Raw genomic sequence first — 18,325 nt, 5'->3', positions numbered from 1 at the left:
AAATGAACGCTCTCTATCGTGGTATCACCCATGGAGGGATTTTTTTATTTCTTTATTTAAATGGGTTCATTTTTCAGAGGGATACACAGTGAGGGTATCGTGATTTTAGCTACAGTAGCAGGAGAAAGGAGCTGCACCACGAAGCTACAAACACTGAATAGAAGAAGAGCTGCCATGGATACAGTTGCAGCCAAGCATGATTTAATGTTACACAATACAGTTTTACCAAGTTCCTCAAAGTCTAAACTGGTATTGTTGTGCATTTAAGGTGTAAAGTTTACCTTCGACCAAACGCCCCCCAAAGGCATCCCAGCGCCCCCCTTTTGTAAAGATGTCCGCCAGCGCCCCCTGCCGTCCTCTGAACGCCCCCTGGGGGGCGGTACCGCCCACGTTGAGAACCGCTATTATAGAGACTAATGGTTTGAGTTTGGCTGGTCTGTGACCATACAGCTCCATAGGACAGATGTGAGGATCATGGAGTTAAAAAACAAACCCTTTGCACAGTGAAGTGTTAAGACAATTTCTAATCATTTTAAAACATAGTTTATGTTTGATCTAACAGTTTTGCTGATTTTACCAACATGGCTCCTAAAGTTTAACTGAGCATCCAGAATTATTCCTAAATATTTTTCTGTTCTCTTTATGCAACTGCTTCAGCTCAGTCTTGTGTTCTGCTTCACTTGCTTGAAAATAAAACTGCACCAGTTATAGAAGATTTCACAGTACAGGACATTGCAATCAAGTTGATTTTACACACTTCTCCAATGTGTGTGTGGAGCACAGAAGGTGCGCAAGGTGTCCCACCACAGCCATTTCCCACCATGCCAATGTTGAAGCAGCTCTTAGTAATGTCCTCAGATGCTGCAGACTGCAACTTTACTTTCCACTCCCCTCTGAAATCTTGCATGGTGGTCTGAATGATTTCTGTGGCAGGTTTTTATGTAGGATATGTAGCTCTGACATTTGTTCCTTGTCATTTCAGTAAAGGAATGTCCTCAGCAAAAGACGACATGGGACAAATGTGTTTGTTCAGCTTTAATCTAAGGAGCTGAACAGCTGAACAACAATCTAATGTTGCTTCATTGCTGGTGGCAAAATGCCAAAGTAGCTGCTTCATCTTTTGATTGTTGGACATCTTGAAATGTATGCAGATTGTCCAGCTTTCAGGAGCACAAAGTATTGTGACAAAGATAATTACACATTACATTTGTTGCACCTGCATACAACTTATTTCATACATTTCATGGCAATCAGCCATAACATTACAACCACTAACAGATGAAGGAAATGGCACTAATTATCTCTACATTAGTAAACCTGTTAGTGGGTGGGATACACTGTATTTGGCAGAAATTGAACATTTGTTTTCAATGCCAATGTCAGCAGCTCTTCCCGAGTTTTTTGCAGACACAATATAGCAGCATTTCCAATGCTCTACCATAGTTGTGTATAATTTTATGCTATGTATTACAGTAGGTGATCAGCTCAATCAAAAACAAAATATTTAATTATATAAAAATATTACAGTAGCAGCACCCAGTGCTCCATATATTTTCTATTGTGTAAATGTTAAATAATGAGTCTGACTGGAGGCTGGATCAGATCAGATACATCACAATACCACTGTAATGTTATATTGAATAAAGACATTTAAGCTTACGTGTATCACTGCAAAGTTCCATTATCTGTTTATGATTCATTATGCCATTTAAGAAACAATTACTGTCACTTTGAAAAACTTTTTTTTAATCCCTGGGACATCTGAAAGTTTTCTTTCTGCCTTATAAATGTGGCAACCTGGGGGTGGATTTTCTTATTATGAACCCAAATATAGAATATTAAAGGTTACAATGACCAACAACGCCACCTGGAATAACTCCAGGAAAATGTAATAAGGACACAGGTAAGTTCTGCTGGAAAATGAGACGACGAGATTCAGAAAGTTCTACAAAAAATTTATTAAACTTCAATATATATTTTAAATTAATCTGAAATTGAATGGTTAAAACAGTGAATGCATTTGACAAGATTTATTATAATAAAATGTTAAAATTTCAAAGGGAACTGAGGCTTACCAATGGGGGGAAGTAGTGAGGGAAGGGGGCAACATCCAGTGCAGAAAAAGGGACCACCCTGGACACTACAAAACAGCAAAAAGAAAGAAAAAGGTGCTCCAACACAACACACAAGACAAGATACCGCCACCAGGGGTCACCACCGCCACCACAGAAACCTCAGTCCCTAAAAGAAAGACAAAAAATTAAACAATATGAGTAAAACGGTGATACAATAGCACTACAATGTTGCACTTTATCCCTTTAGTAGCGCCATCAATGCTCCCGGCAGCAGGGAGGGTTCAGGTTGGTCTTTTAAAAAAATTTGTAGATGGGCAAAATAGCAGCAAGTATCACTCCAGGTGCAATGCTGATTAGAGTCAGAAGACTAAAAAAAAAGAATGGAGCAAATTATTAATACAACTGCTAACAAAAACAACTTGCAGCAGCTGCTTACCTGTGACCTGATAAAAGACTGCACTGCCAAATAACCAGATCCCCAATTCCGCCTAGATGCAGTGCAACTGTAAGAAAACGCTATGTGAAGGTTTTGTTTACATGGGGTAGATGCCTAGCCACTAGTGATGGGTCCAGCAACACCGATGCGCCGGCGCATGCATCAAGCCCATAGACTAACACCAGTGTCGGTGCGCGTATTGGTTTCAGCAAGTCACGTGACCAATACAGGAACTGTTTTCATTTTTGTCGTTTCATCCGGTTCTTGTCAGTTTCCACTTAATCTATCTGAACCCAAATTCAGCTGAAACTGACTTTTAGTTTACTTTTAAATTATGTTCTGCAGGTTAAGTGTCGCATATGTTTAACTAAACTGTCTTATTTAAATGAATCCACTATTTCAATGCTGAGGCATTATGAGGCCAGGCATGAGAATAAAGTCCCAGATACACCTAGATAAACTCGCTGTAACGCGGTTCACTTTTCACGGTATCGCTGCTTCGCAGATTTTTTTTTCCAGTGTTTTTCGTCCTAATTGACCATATGATTGGTAAAAACAGTCTCCACGCTACCTGAGTGTCAATAACGTTACGGTGTTTAATACAGATTGGCCACTCAGGAGATGGAAACTGAAACTTTCAATGTTTGCTGGAAAAAAAACTGTGGCCAGAATCAACGCAAAACCTGACCGGAGGCTCGTTTGGTGAGATCCGTCGCTCTGCCGTAGATACAGCTGTGAATCTCACAAAGCAGCTTGAAGGAAACGCTTTAATGACACGACTGTGGATCACATTAAAAAGGCCCAATTGATGCACACGCACATCCGCTGACCTGAAAATAGGTTTTGTTCTTTGGTTTCAATGTAGAGTATTTAATAATGCTGTGTAATAACTGTAAAAAATAAAGGTAGCTACTTCACGGATTTCGCCTATCATGGGTTATTTTCGGAACGCAACCCCTAAGAAAAACAAGGGTTTGCTGTAAATGTAGTGTTTACTTAATTTTTTCTACAGCAGAAGTTTTGTCAAAAAAGGGTAACAGGCTTAATTTCAAAAGGTTGTAAAAACTTTTTTTAAAATAAAAATGTGTGGGAAAAAAACAGTCCATGCATCCTCATTCCAAACATCCATTCATTCATTTTTTTGCACCCTTGTCCCTTAATGGGGTCGGGAGGGTTGCTGGTGCCCATCTCCTGCCAACGTTTCGGGCGAGAGGCGGGGTCACCCTGGACAGGTAGCCAGTCTGTCGCAGGGCAACACAGAGACACACAGGACAAACAACCATGCACACACACACTCACACCTAGGGGCAATTTGGAGAGGCCAATTAACCTGACAGTCATGTTTTTGGACTGTGGGAGGAAACCGGAGTACCCAGAGAAAACCCACCATGCACAGGGAGAACATGCAAACTCCATGCAGAAAGACAGGGACCGGGAATCAAACCCAGAACCTTCTTGCTGCAAGGCAACTGCTCACTCATTCTAAACACATTCACTTAAATTTTCACTTTATGGTACAAGTTAACATTATTTATTGACTGTATATCAAATATATATTTAAATGTAACTGAAGATGAGACATAATACAACATATAATATTCAATAAAATACAAAGACTTAAATCTTATTGTATAGACTTGGTCATCAAATCACTACGTTGCCTGTAGRAATTTTTAATGTCCAGCAGGTGTCAGTATTGAGTGACACAGTATCGACACAGTATCAATACAGTGTTGCTGTGAGTCGAAACGCCTCATGACGCCTCATTTACCCATCACTACTAGCCACGCTAGCCCTTACCTTCCTGTCATCAAACAAATGAATGGACAGATCGGTCCAGATATTGGAGGTGCAGCAAAGGAGGCTAAGCAGATAGACCAATTAGCATTAATAACTATTATTAATGCCGACAAACAAAACAGCCACGCTTACCCAGAATGGTGCAAACAAAGGAAGCAGATTCAGTTGACGTCACGACGCAAGCAGCCTCATGACAGGTGAAGGCTTACTTATATGCAGCAGCCGAAATTGGCCTTAAAGTGGCAGCGTACCATTTATGCTGCTACATAAAGTAAGTTGTGATCTAATTAAGTTACTTTAAAAATTAAGTAGTCAGTTAAAAGTAGATAAGTAAATTTTTCAAAGTAACTATGCCATGACTCATCAAAAGTCAGAAAATTGGAATAGGAACTTGGAAAAGAATGCTTGATGGCTGTGACAATGGTTGACAACAAACAATTTTGCACCAAGTGCAGAGCAGAAGTTTATGAAGGCAGAACACAAGTGGAAGCAATCAGCAGCCAGCAGAGTCAGGAGGAGTAGAGAAGAGCTGCAGCATGAAACATGGCAGGAACAGGGAAATCATGACATGTAGTGGAGAACATTCTTTCCTGCTGTTTTGGGAATTTATTGAACCAGTTTATCAGCATTGGTATGGTGTTTAATTTATGGGCTAACATGCTTTTAACACTTCTGTCCACAGATTGGTTCAAAGCAAACTGCATATAAAGACATAGATTGGTGGTGTTCTGTAATTAGCTGCCAAACCATTTTTATCCCCTTGTTTGTCTATACAAGAACACATAGTGATCATAACTATTCATAACTATTTCACTCATGGACATTTGGAAATCGTAATAATGATTAGGAGAGCCATTTGAGAAAAACTGCAAAGGGGTGCAGTGAATAAAGTTGATCATGTGGCTGGAGTGAAATGGAATGCTGAATAAAGCCTCTGAATAGACAGAAAAATGTCAGTTTATGTAAGACTGATCTTCACAGAATTTATTTTGTTGTCATTTCTCATAGCTCCCCTCAAATTATTGGTCTGCATTATCAATAGCTATCAGTAAATGTGAATATTATCCTTGGAACATTGGAATGTGAGTGAAAGAACAATGAGACAGGATAACTGACATGTTTAATGTAAGAGAAGTACGTGTCTGTCAGGCATTTCTGGCAGCAGCTCTGTATCAGATCCCTGAGCTACACTGCCAATCAACCAGTAATCCTTGCGCTGTTGATGTGACAAGTGATATGCCATGTGACTCTATCATTTTCTCATCAATGTTCTTTTTGTCTCCGTGTCTCTCTGTACGTCTCGGTTTGGGGCCTGTTGTTTCGCTGTGATTGAGACATTTTTGTGACTGACTCACTGGAAGCCTGTTGGGCGAGTTTACATGGGTTTTTTTGCTCCTGGCCTGCTGGATTGGGCAACTGGTCCATTTTAATCTCTTGATAATCATATGAGCTAAAAAAAAAAAAAAAGGAAAGATTTTCTAACCACAATATTTGAATTGTTTTTTCTATTTAAATGTTTTTCTAAGTATATTGAGAAGAGACATATTTCACAAAACATTCTAATGAGCTCATATTTGTTCAGACAGAGAAAGCTGGTTAAAACTCAGTTAACCTAAAATGTGGTGCAACAAAATTTAAAGCATAACGACTTTTTAATAAAACCTGCTCTTGAGAAGGTAAACTAAACAAGAACGGCCTTGTACAAAAATGTGTTCCAATAAAGTTATGTTTAACGTGATTTGACTTATTAGATACATGATCAAAACTTTCCCTATTAAATAAACAGATATCTGGTAGTCAAACTGATGATAGTAACCAAGCCGTCTGTCTCTTCCTGTTTCACAACCACATCTGTCTAAATTATGGAGTTTTAATGCTAAACTGTAGGTTCTCTTTATCATGTTCTATTGCAGAGAACTATAATCCAGTACTTAGTAATAGGAGTGTATCAATACACCCAGCTTAAGAGTTGACACAATAAACTATATCTCTTTGAAGAGATGACAAAATAATTTTAATACATTTAAAAATTAATTTCAGAATTATGGGGCTAAAACTATCAGTGTAGAACAATGTGTTAATTGTGACTTTATTCTTAAAATTCTGACTGTAAAGAGAGGGAGGCAACAAAATCAAACCCCTCAGGCCTCTACTAAAGCATCACTCACTGCCTGTGTGCTGATGATGAAGCCAACAAAGTGCTTCCTTGTCCTTTTTTTCTGTACAGGCAGAAATTATTGAGCAGTCAGAATGAGGGCAGATGAAGTGAGGTGGGATAAGATGGAACATGAGTCAGGCCAAGTTGAAATGATGACTCAATGAAGTGGAAGGAAAAATATTTCGTCATTAGTGATATTGGATATTGCGACTTTGCCAGAGTATTTGAAAAGCTTTTGAAAATTCTGCAGTCATTTCTATCTCACAAAGAGCATGGTCAGTTAATTTAAAGACAGACTCAGAAGCTCTGTTGTTCAGATGGAGACACTGTCCTCCACCCCCTATCTTTCTGACATCACTGTGTTGAGGGTTTGTGTTCTGGATTCTTGTAAAGCTGGTGTTTTTGATTGTCATATTTTGACATAGAATTTTTCAACGTTGCCACATATTTAGTACAATAGCTAACAGCGTACCGTTAGAGTACTGGGGGGGGAAGCACGGACGGATGAACGGACGGACGGACGGCTGGGGGGGCGGGGACGGACAGCATATTGCAAGAACGGGGAGGAGGTCTGACTGTATGCTAACCCCCCTAACCCTAGATATGCTATTTTATTTATATAATTATAAGTAATTTCCACTATCAGTAATGTTGGATTCTTCTGGTCATTATCTGTCATTTGACTCTTCATTGATGGTTGTATGTTGAAGCACTGAGCAGTTGAAGTCATTTGAAGTTTGTATTTCAGGTGATGTCCAAGTGTGCCATTTGGAGACTACAAATGGAGTCTCCAAATGGCACACTTGGACAACATCTGTACATCCTCATAAATAAACATGTCCAAAATGGCATTTCTTTTTTGTGCTATTTTGATCAATCTTGAAATCCATGAGCAGAATACTTTATTCTACAGATTTATTGTATTTCCTAGTGAATACATTCAACACTCAATGTGCATTTACAAGACATAAAAATGAAAAATCTGCGTGAAGCAAAATTTTTCTATTTCTTTTGTGTTACAAACATAATAGTTACAAACTACTTACAGTTAAAGCATATTTGACTGCAAAAATAGAAAATGTAGCTTTTCATCTTCATTAAGAGACCAAGCTTTTGCATGTACTCTAAATTGTTCAAGAACAGCAACTGATTTAACAGCAGCCGATTTTGGTGATTTTGGGGGTAAGGGTTAAGGGGTGAACGATGATTAACAGAGACTTGTCCCAGAATCCAACTTTTCTAGCAAATAATGTGTGGACTATTGTGAAGCAATGCAGAAGACATACACTTTTAGTATTTTATTTTATACCAAATTGCTGCTCAATTAGCTTTGCTCTAATTAAGACAATAATTATAAGTTCATAATGTTGTTTTTATTTGAAGAACTCTATTACTTAAAAACTGCAGTTATGAAAAAGTTATATTTTTATGGAATTAATCAATAGTAGTATAAATTGAAATGTGTATTTATTTTTGTCTAAACTGTCGGTTTATATCCTGAAAATATGAATTAGGAATTTCCTCCATTAAAAATAATGGAAATAATAGAATTCATTCCTCCCTCGTCTACAATTATGCCAAAGCATTCACAGCTCTCATTTACTGCAGATTAGTGACATTAATCCTATGATGCTGAAAGAAGCATTGTGTGATGTGATAATGATGTAACAACAAATAATAAAAACAATGGGAAAACCACCTGTTTGACTAATTCCATAACATTACGTTCCAGACTCATACTGCATAAATCAGTTTTGTTTGGTTTATTATGAGGAGTGAAGCATTGAATTCTGGACATTGTGGACATCCAATGACTGTCTGCATATATCTATCTGCACAGGAGGAGCTAGGAAAACACAGCAGATCTGACCTGTGCTCTAACAAGAGCACCAGGCCCACATCATCAGACATCCTCTTTGAAGAGATGACAAAATAATCCTATGACAATAGGATTATTGTCATAGGATTAGGACCTCATGCCTATGCTTAACATCAGGCATGAGGTCCGTTGTTTTACATTGTTGTCCTTTCTATGTCAGCAGAAATTGTTTTTCAAAATGCCCACATTTTAATTTTGATCTTACTGAACTGCACAAACTCAAGTTAAAGGTTGGATCTGGCGTTTCTGCGTCACTGTTGGGAGATTCTAATGTGATCAGGTGAACATGACAGAGCAACTTGAAGATTTTCAACGTTGTAATGAGCTTGTTTTCTCCTTTCAGTTTAATAGTAGAGTGCAATGTATGAATTAGGATTACTTGTAGTGTTGTATATACATTTACTACATGTAGAACATGCAAATGAACAAACTCTGCATGTCACTTCCCAGAGACTTGTCACCTAATGTTATTGTCTAAGTATGAAAATTACATTGCTGTTTATTTCTTGAAAAATACAATCATTTAAGATTATAGTTTTCTTTTTCTCTAAATTGAACCAGTTGGAATCATTCAGCTGAATTTTTTTTCTCCCAAAATACAAATAGACTTGTTAGGAAAGCAGAGAAAATAAATTTGAATTGTTTTCCTTTTCCAAACTAATTCATATTTCAGTCGAGCCTCTTTGATTGAAATAATACAAAATTCTACCAAATATATTTTGTAATGTTTTATTGAAAACATCAGACCACCTTAAGAATATACATCATTTGTTGAAATACTCTTAAGGCATCAGCTGATTTTGGGGGTTTAATAAAGCAAAAATAAAGAGTCCTGATCACAGCAGAATAAGAGCAGTAATGAATGGTTGCAGCTGTTGCATTTTTGTAATTAATAGTCTTCTAATTGGACAAATGATTTTGCTGCCAGATGAGGCGTGGGAGCAGGCATGTGAGGAAAGCAGTTGTCTCTCAGGAAAAGACCAATCTGAACTTGCATAATGAAGAAAAACTCCATTAAACAGCCAGCTCCCTGCCTCCATCTGCCTGGATTCTACCTGGTTCTGTTCTGCAGAGCTTCAGTCATGGCAGTTGTTCTGAGAAAACCACACAAACAATAATAGCAGATTGGGATTTTCTATGTGAGGATAAACGGAATGAGTGTAATCCTGTTCTGTTTTCTGATCAGATCCTAAATCCACTGTATCTTGTCTTTCCCTTTTCACAGGTTCCTTCAAACCTCAGGGTTGCAGCCATGGGCGTATCACTTTATCTTTGAGAAGAACCAGATTTCTTCACGTTCATCACTCTCTTCCCATCCCCTTCTCCATTTTCTATGCATTTGTTTTCTGGGAAACCAGGGAAGTGACTCACCAGGAACCAGACCCCATTGACCCTGCCTGTGGAACTGCCTCCTTTCCTTCAACTGGAAACCATGAAAACCCTTTTTCTCATCAATGGCCATTCAGGATGGCCTTTTCCAGCACTGCTATCATTTTGTGCAACTTTTCTACTGATGGGCTGTTGCTACCATGCTGCCCCCTCAGGCCCTGAGTCCGACTCCTGCTCCACCTTAGTTCAGAACCGCTTCTTTGGGTTCTTTTTGTCATCATCAGTGTTCCCCACTGTGCCTTGTTCCTGGACCCTACAGAACCCAGATCCACGACGGTACACAACATTCATCAAGGTGACCAAACCCACAGGGGGCTGCCAGCCGTTTCAACTGCGGACATTCCAGTATGACTCCTTCCTGGAGACCACGCGTACCTATCTGGGCATGGAGAGTTTTGATGAGATCGTGAGGCTGTGTGACTCCTCTGTTCCTGTGGCCTTCCTGGAGGCTGGAAAACAGTTCCTGCAGATGAGAAAAGGACTTCCTCGGGCAGACATGGCCATCCAAAACGGTGATGAAGATTTTAAAACTGAGTACCTGGTGGTGGGGAAGCGCAATCCAAGTATGGCAGCCTGTCAGATGCTCTGCCAGTGGCTGGAAGACTGCTTGGCCTCCAGCACATCCAACAGACCCTGTGGCATAATGCAGACCCCCTGCTTGTGCTGGGACAAGCCTCCACAGCTCAGTCTGGGTGATAGTTGTTATCACAATGGAGTTTACTTGGAAAACTGTTTGCCCACCGTGAAAGAGAGTGGAAAAGATGCTGAAATAAATGGTGAGTAGTGTTCATTTTATGGCAGTTTAAAATAAAAAGTGTCAGTAGAAATTACATCATTGTTTGTGGATTGACTGCTCGGCCTTTCAAAATCACTGAAATGCTGAGATTAACAATTATCTCTGCTTCTCCTCTAAACAATAGGGCAGAAAATAGTTTTCTGCCAAGAAACTGCAGAGAAAATAGATTTTTGTTTTTGTCTGCCCTTGGAAGGTCAGCATCGCTGTTTAGCATGCTCTCAGCAAGGTGTCTGAAAAATGGTATCTTAGGTGGCCATCAATGCATGGGAAATGTGTATGATTTGTGAAAAGTGAGGACAGTAGTGTGACATTGCCTCAGAAGCACACAGGGGTGCTCTGGCAGCAATTGGGAGAAAGAGGGCCAGAAAGAGACAAATGGGAGGTTTAAGGTTTCCTCTGATGGAAGCGAGCTCGGTGACCTTGCAGTGTCTGCAGCGTATTTGGTTCCTTTGCAGTCCAACAAGTGACACTTGATCGGCCTCAGGGAAGCTTTGGGAAACTGAGGAGACTCAAGTGCTGATATTGGATAGATGTGAGGATGCTCAACACAGACTGGGGGTGGGGGGCTGGGGCTCGAGTGATGTAAATAGAGACAAAAGAAGAAGCTAGATAGGAAAAAAGACACAAGCATGTTAGGCTAAGGGTTCGTGGTTTGTAGTCTAATTGTCTGCTGCTTGATCCTGACTCCCTTCCCTCTCCCTCTGTGGACAGGATGTGGCCTGACATCTCTATCCTTGCTTTGTCAAGACTTTGGCCAGAGGGATAAAACATTTCTTGGCTCCCCTCTCTCCCATTAACCTTTTCCAGCATCTATCTCACTTTTTTTTTCCTTGGTCTTTTTCCCTCTCTTCCTCCTCTTCTGCCTCCTTCTAATCTGTCCTACCATCACTGCCTCTCCATCTCTCCCTCCCCAGGCTGATGGTGGGCCGATACTGAGCCAGTCATGGGAAGCCAACCAAGCAAGATGTTGTACTGGGTATCTCCTGCCTTATCCACCTCCAGTCTCCAAAGAACCCAATATCCCCTTGCTGCCTCTGCCTCCTCTGCAGTAGTTATCACACTTATGTAATCCTGTTTATGGTGCTCAACAGCAGGGTGTAGGCTGTTTGTGCCTTAAGGTGTGAAAGTTAAAACAGAAGTATACCATTCACCATTTGCTTATGAAGGGATAAAAATCAAAGGACACTTTATAGCTTTTCCGCCTCCTTGTGCTTCCGCCCACGCAGACAAAACATCTACATTGCAGTCCAAGGTAAAAGCCTACTGTTTTTGGAATATTGGCCTGGATGGGTGATGGAATGGATTAAATTGGTTGAAGAAGACAAACAAAAGGCTGCAGAGAGGAAATGGGTTGTGAATGAGAAAAAGGGCAGGGAGCCAACAATTTAAGGCTTCTGTGCAGCAACAAATGGGACTAGAAAGGTGTCTGTTGTGAGCAATGAATGAAGACAGGAATCCAGAGTGCCCAGACAGAAAGGGGATGAAAGAATTAAAGGTGAAGAGGCTCATAGAGCTAAGAGGGAGAGTGGTTTGAGGTGAAATGGGTTTGACTAAGATCGATGGATTGTAGATCCGTTGCATATGGATGGAGGAATGTCTGGTCCAGCATAGACCTGAATAGAAATAGAAACCTGATAGTTTCTTATGTGTTATGTGTAATGGTTGAAAGTCACAGTGCCTTAAGTGGGCACAGTAATTCAAAAAAGTACTGCTATTCAGCCTGACATCCATTGTCAGCTGGATGTGTCAAGTCAGATTTCCACATTTGATGCACATCACCTATTATTTAGTGAGGCAGAGGGTGCACAGCTCTGGGTGGTTAATGGACTGGTTATACATCAAAACGTCCATTTTCACACGATTAGCATTAATCATTCCTTTTCAGGAAAATTTATATCAGATGTGAAAGTCTGAAAAATTGAACTACCAGCTGCTTTAAATGACTTTGATGTTCAAAACTCCAGAATCAAATGAGTCTCATAACTTATCAATAAAATTTTATAAATAACATTTTAAGAAATTAAATAGCAATTACCCAGTAACAGCACAGCTTAATTTCACACACATATAAAATGAAGCTCAGCTATGCAGATGTTCCATTCACATGGCGATATGTGATGGTTGAAACTGAAAGTGAAATTTAGCATCTTAATTCATGATTATTTGGCCAATTAAGAGCGCTCATAACTGTCTGAAACAGCAAACCATTCTTTACTGTGCAAGATCTTTAACCTTTAAGGTGAGACTAATGCATGCTAATTTTGGACATTCAAAGAGTTAAGGTTAATGAATTAATGAGATCTCTGATAATATATACTGATATGAGTATAAAGTAATCTTAAGACATTTGGCTCAGAGATATAAACTTTTGTTTGTTGTTTTGAACAGCAGGACAGTGTTCCAAAGAATGGGTCAGAGGAATGTGAGAAGATCAGAATGTGTTTGATCCAAATGATATAAACAAAGACTGCAGGTATTATGCAGCGTCACAAGTTACCTAAGAGCTTATGTAATTTTGAAGAACATTCAGCTACAATTTAACACAAAGCACAGGAACTTTCTGAGTCTTGACCTTTACAAAAGGAACCAAACAAGATTTCACACAAACACACTGCCATGGGCGTCATCTTCCAGCTTATTTCCTCTTCAGGAAGGCCAGCTTTATGAACCTTTCCTAAACTTCTTTCCATATGAAATATCACATGCTGATCTGCAGAAAACAGACTGCTCTCTAAGAGGCTTCTTCTATTTTTGTTTTTAGTGAAATTTAAATGTTTTGCATCATAAAAAAGCACCATAAAAAGTTGAGTTATTTTATTATTATTTTAGCAGTTCAGAAATCTAACAAAATAAATATGTGCAGATGTCCCTCTTCCCCCCATACCTTTTCTTATGATAGAATTGTGCCTGTTCACATACACACACACATCCCAGACAAACATTTACAGTCAGTTCAGTCATCTTGACAAAACCTTTAAACATTTTTATTGGGTTTAAAGAATTAAGAGTCTGTTGGGAACATTGTTTCAAATTTTATTGTACTATAGATACATGATAATCTTGATACGTTGCTTCTAAGTATTGTGTTTTATAATATTGACTCATATGTAGTTTGCAACAAATTATGTTTTATATTTATACATAAATGAAGATTTATAAAGTTATAACATAACAGTCACAGTTTATCTTGTCTATTCTACATTCTTAGTGAAATTAAACTTTTTTATCTATGTGTTTATCACATCTTTATTTGACACTGAAACAATTACAAGCCAGCTCCTCCTGGAGGTTTGGCCATTTAGAAATAGTTCTGGTATAAAAATATATATCTATTGCTAAAGTCTAACTTATTCTCATCTCCAAGGATGTTGAAATTTTTCCATAAAGACACTCTTGTTCTGTGGAGTGCATCATTACAGCTAATCATTTTAGGCATTTTTTTAACCCATATCCTAATTGTCCAGGATGATCCATCTGTTTTTAGCTGTTTAAAGCTGCTTCAGGATTTTCCTCGTATAATGTGGTTCCAGCTCTACTCCACTCTGACAGTTCACCCCAGCAGTTTTGGATTGCATTGAGCAAAGCACAAATTGAGTGTGTGGAGATGTGACAAACTCTTCCAAAGCTAACACAGAGTATTCATCAGGCTGCCTCAGACTGAGCAGAAAGCAGCCGTTCGTTTTAGAATGAGAAAAATTGGAGCATTGCAAATAATGTAGCTATAATCCGTTTGTTATTGAAAAAGCCACTTTTTCTGCTTTTGTGGATGAACAGCTAAGCACATCAATATTGTTTTCAGTTTAACACCTAAGGGTTCACTGTGGAAAACTGAGTGAATGCTGCTTTACAAGTGAAAGTCACTTTCAGAAATCTCTCAGTAAAATTATTGTTGCCGTAGCAGTGCTTTGCAAAGCTAACCAGGCTGACTGTAGTGAAGATTTTCTACATTTAGCACTTTTAAGGTATTTTCTTTAAAATATTTTAGCTTATTGTCTACAATCTCTAGATCCCAGTTACAGTAAATAGAAGACTGTACAGTCTCAGTAATCATCACCTGTGGAACACGAGACCGCATGGGATGAAAAATAGGTGGAAAAGTGGGACGCTATTCGAAATAAATGAAAAACAAGCAAAGTAAATGTTGACTCAATAATCACACTGCTGACGTTAGCATCCACACTTTAATGGTCGCCATTAACAGTTAACATGCGCTCCTGCGCTCCTCACACAACAGAATGAAAAAACTACAGCTTTAGCCCTGCCTCCCACTACCTTACATCTCACACATGCACAGTATGCTACTTACAACTTAACAATCTCCCCTCTTTCTTTAAAGAACATATAACAGGCTAAAACAACATTCGGTAGTAGCATTTTAACTTTACTTATTTTAGCTCCATTTACTTGAACTTAACTTATGTAAGGAACAGTGTTTTTGTTTGTTTGTTTTAATCTTTAAATTGCCATTTCCCTTCACTTAGGGCTCTCAGCAGTCCAAGGGCAGACGCCCCCACTTTTGTTAAGCAGTTAGCAAGTTGGTCTTTGGTAGGTGTCCATATGATTTCCTGAATTGTCCCAGAACCCATAAGTTCTTTGATGCTGCTGATCTCAAGCCAAAGTCTCTTTTCAGTTACACATTGTGTAGATTTGACAGCATCAAGGAGGGAATGGTTGTCTGTTACACAGGTAATGGGTAGGATGTTGCGCGTGCCATTACCAACCATGAGCTCTGAATAGTGTAGTAAGAAAGACAGCACTATCAATCCCATCTGCTAGTGCTAACGTCTCTCCGGCTAACGTGCTTCATACCACCCTCCTAATCCGTCTGGATTGCCAGCATATGGGTGAAAATTTTCCATCTTCTCCCATCAGCATGACAAAATGTCCTCCTTGTGTCCCTCCATCTGAGAGGTTTTCCATTGAGGAATCGCTGAACACCACTAGCTTGTGGTATTTGATGTCTCCTAAGCATTGGAATCTGATGGTAACTTCCTCAGATTTAAGTTTTCTGATCAGTTTGTTTGCACAGTGTAATGTTTGAATTGTAGCATGTTTTGTGTTTGACGTGTTAAGGAAGAATAATTTGTGTGATTAAATTTAGAAAAGAATCTGGCTCTTCTTCCTGTTTGGATCCCGGGTTCTCTTGACAGTGGCGGGTGAGGGACAAAACACAACAATGCGTGATGACGTCACAGAATTTCAGAATTTAATCCAAATCGGAACAAAGTGAGAAGATACAACAGAAAACTACAAAATAATAGAGACACACATTCATTACCTGAGACAAGAGATAGGGACAGCAAAGATATCTTTGGAGAAATTGCAAGGGCAAGATCTGATCTGTTACTCTGTGTGGAAAGTTTTATCTTCTTGTATTTAATTTATTCAAATAAGGCGTATCTTTTCTCATCCAACCGGGACCTGTCTCTGACCCTTTTTAAAGTTAGAAACTCCCTGCAATTTGTTCACAAGATCAAACACCAGTTGTCTAAATAAGTGAAAAAAGGGACTCCTGAAGTCCTGCTGCTTCATGGCTTTCACAGATCAGTGTGAAAAGCTGGAACCTCCTACTGATTGCTACTGAAGGCAGATCAAAGATTCTTGGCAAACAATCTGTTTTAACTGCAGGTAAAATAAAGATCAATAGGCCCGAATAAGTTATAAATTTTAAAACTATAATTAGGCTATTTTAAATCAAGTCATGTTAAATTTTAAAACTAGCATATTTTAAATTTATTTTCTTAACACTATCCGGCCTCTTGCAGTTCTAAAGCCATCTGTGCAAAGAGAAACAGAGGAAGGTAATTTCACAGGTAGCTGTGAAATTCTAACATCCCTTCCGCTTTCTCTTCCCCCAGATAGATTCTCGGGAACTAACCCTTTAATCCTGTATTTAATTCAAGAAAAAGTTTATCTTCCAGGAACCCAATATGTTCTTCTGCACTCAGCAAAATTCAAAGATCTCCTGCAATAAACCAAAAAGTAATACATACAATCAACAGAATAGAATAGAGTAAAATTCCTTTTTCTAACCTAATATAATGTTCAATGCTAAGTATAAAAAATTAACACAATCATTTTCCAAAATCCCATTCACCATAAACCTGGACAATTTTCTAATACTTACAACATTTTCATATCACACAATTTCCATTTGATTTCAGAATCAAATGTGAAAAAAGGGACTATACTATATCAGTATAGTCAAAGATAATACAATTTCAAATACATTCATCATTGACTAAATTAATGATTCTAAAACTAGATAATACAATTTTCAGTCAAAGCATGTTATTAATATCTAAGAAAAATATCTTACAAATTAAATGTTAGTGGTTTAAAACATTTTACACCATCCCAGATGTCCACGGAAGGGTTCTGATCTCTCGTGAACTGGGTAAATTCCTGTTTCTCACAGTAATTCAAATGATACTGTCGTCTGCCTTCCTGCATATGTTAATTTATGGCCTCCTGTCTTGTGTGATAAAACCACAGGGGTACGAGCAGAAGCTCTATTGCAGATCTCTCTATTTTCCTTCGTACTTTCCTTGGTACTTTACCCAGCAATAGTTTAATTTTAAACCATTAACAGAAACCTGTTCAAAATTAAGAAATTTGTTCAAGAAAGATTAAACTGTATTAAACACTAAAAATAATAATTTTTCCTCAACAGACGCCAAGATGGATATGTCCCACATGATGTCAGGTCTGCTCTGTCTTTCTACCCACAGAATCTGTCCAATCTTGGATTTTAACATGTCTATTTCTGGGTCTGTTAATGGAGCCTCCCGCTGTGGTGCTCTGATGGGATCCATAGGAATGGGCTGTAGGTTTTTAATGTATGCATGCTGTTGTACTCTGATTTCATTCTCCAGAGAATGAACCTCCATTCCAATGTAGTTGAAGCTGTTATGTTCTTCTCGTCCAACTTGAAAAGCAGTTTTCAGTTGGGGGATAATAGCTGAAGAAAACATGTCTGAACCACCCCATACAAAGTCATCTACATGGCATGCAAGAACTCCTGTCACCTTACAGAAATAATCTTGCCCGTAGAAGACAGGTAGATCAACTTTTGACACAGTTCCTCCCAGCTTCTGCATGGTTTCTTTCACCTTGTTGTACCAGAACAAGGAAGCATCTGCCAAGCCATAGACACATTTATTTAACTTCCATACAATTCCTTCGCTCTCTACCTCTTGAGGTGGACGAAGATACACATCCCGTGTTAAATCTTTACCTTGCAAAAAAAGTTGCTTTGATGTCCATAGAGTTCAGCTTCCATTTATTTTGGCATACAACAGCTATGACCATCTTTAGTGATTCAGAGAAACAAGTGGGTGAATCCTTAGGAAATTCTTGAATGTTAATTTCTTCAAAGCCTCTTGCAACCAGTCTAGCTTTGGGTACTATGTCTACTTGTGTTTTCTTGAGTGTGCACACCCACCTCGTTGATATGCATTTCTGACCTTCATCTTTTTCCTTCACAAATACATTGTTTCTTTTCCAGTTCTCAAGTTCAGTTTGTTTAGCGTGTGAGAAAATATCCTCGTTCACTACTAATATTTCATCTCTGTTGTCAGTATTGGTCTTGACATTTTCAACCACTTCAAGGTTGCTTGCTTGTTCCATATCAATGGACCCTGTGGATCCAGCAATTTCCTCTGGCTCAGTATATTCTAAGTTGTACCAGTTTTTGTGTTTCCCACTGGCTTTTCCTGCCCGGCTTGTTATTTTTCCAGCATATTTTTGACCTGTTTCTTTGTCTGTGTATTTAATTCCTTGTCCAGCTTTT

General features: G+C 38.8%; 1 protein-coding gene across 1 annotated transcript in view; it reads left to right on the top strand.

Annotated features, from left to right (window-relative positions):
- The window catches only part of adgrb1a (adhesion G protein-coupled receptor B1a), a 239,886-nt gene that overhangs the window by 47,506 nt on the left and 174,055 nt on the right, over nucleotides 1-18,325 (top strand). The window contains exon 2 of the mRNA XM_017305153.1: nucleotides 9,574-10,513. Within this exon, the coding sequence (XP_017160642.1) occupies nucleotides 9,781-10,513 (733 nt within the window). The 5' untranslated portion in view covers nucleotides 9,574-9,780. The remainder of the gene's footprint in view (nucleotides 1-9,573; nucleotides 10,514-18,325) is intronic.

Source organism: Poecilia reticulata, linkage group LG6 (assembly GCF_000633615.1).
Source record: "Poecilia reticulata strain Guanapo linkage group LG6, Guppy_female_1.0+MT, whole genome shotgun sequence".
Classification (NCBI taxonomy): Eukaryota; Metazoa; Chordata; class Actinopteri; order Cyprinodontiformes; family Poeciliidae; genus Poecilia; species Poecilia reticulata.
This window is presented reverse-complemented; position numbering and strand designations above follow the sequence as displayed.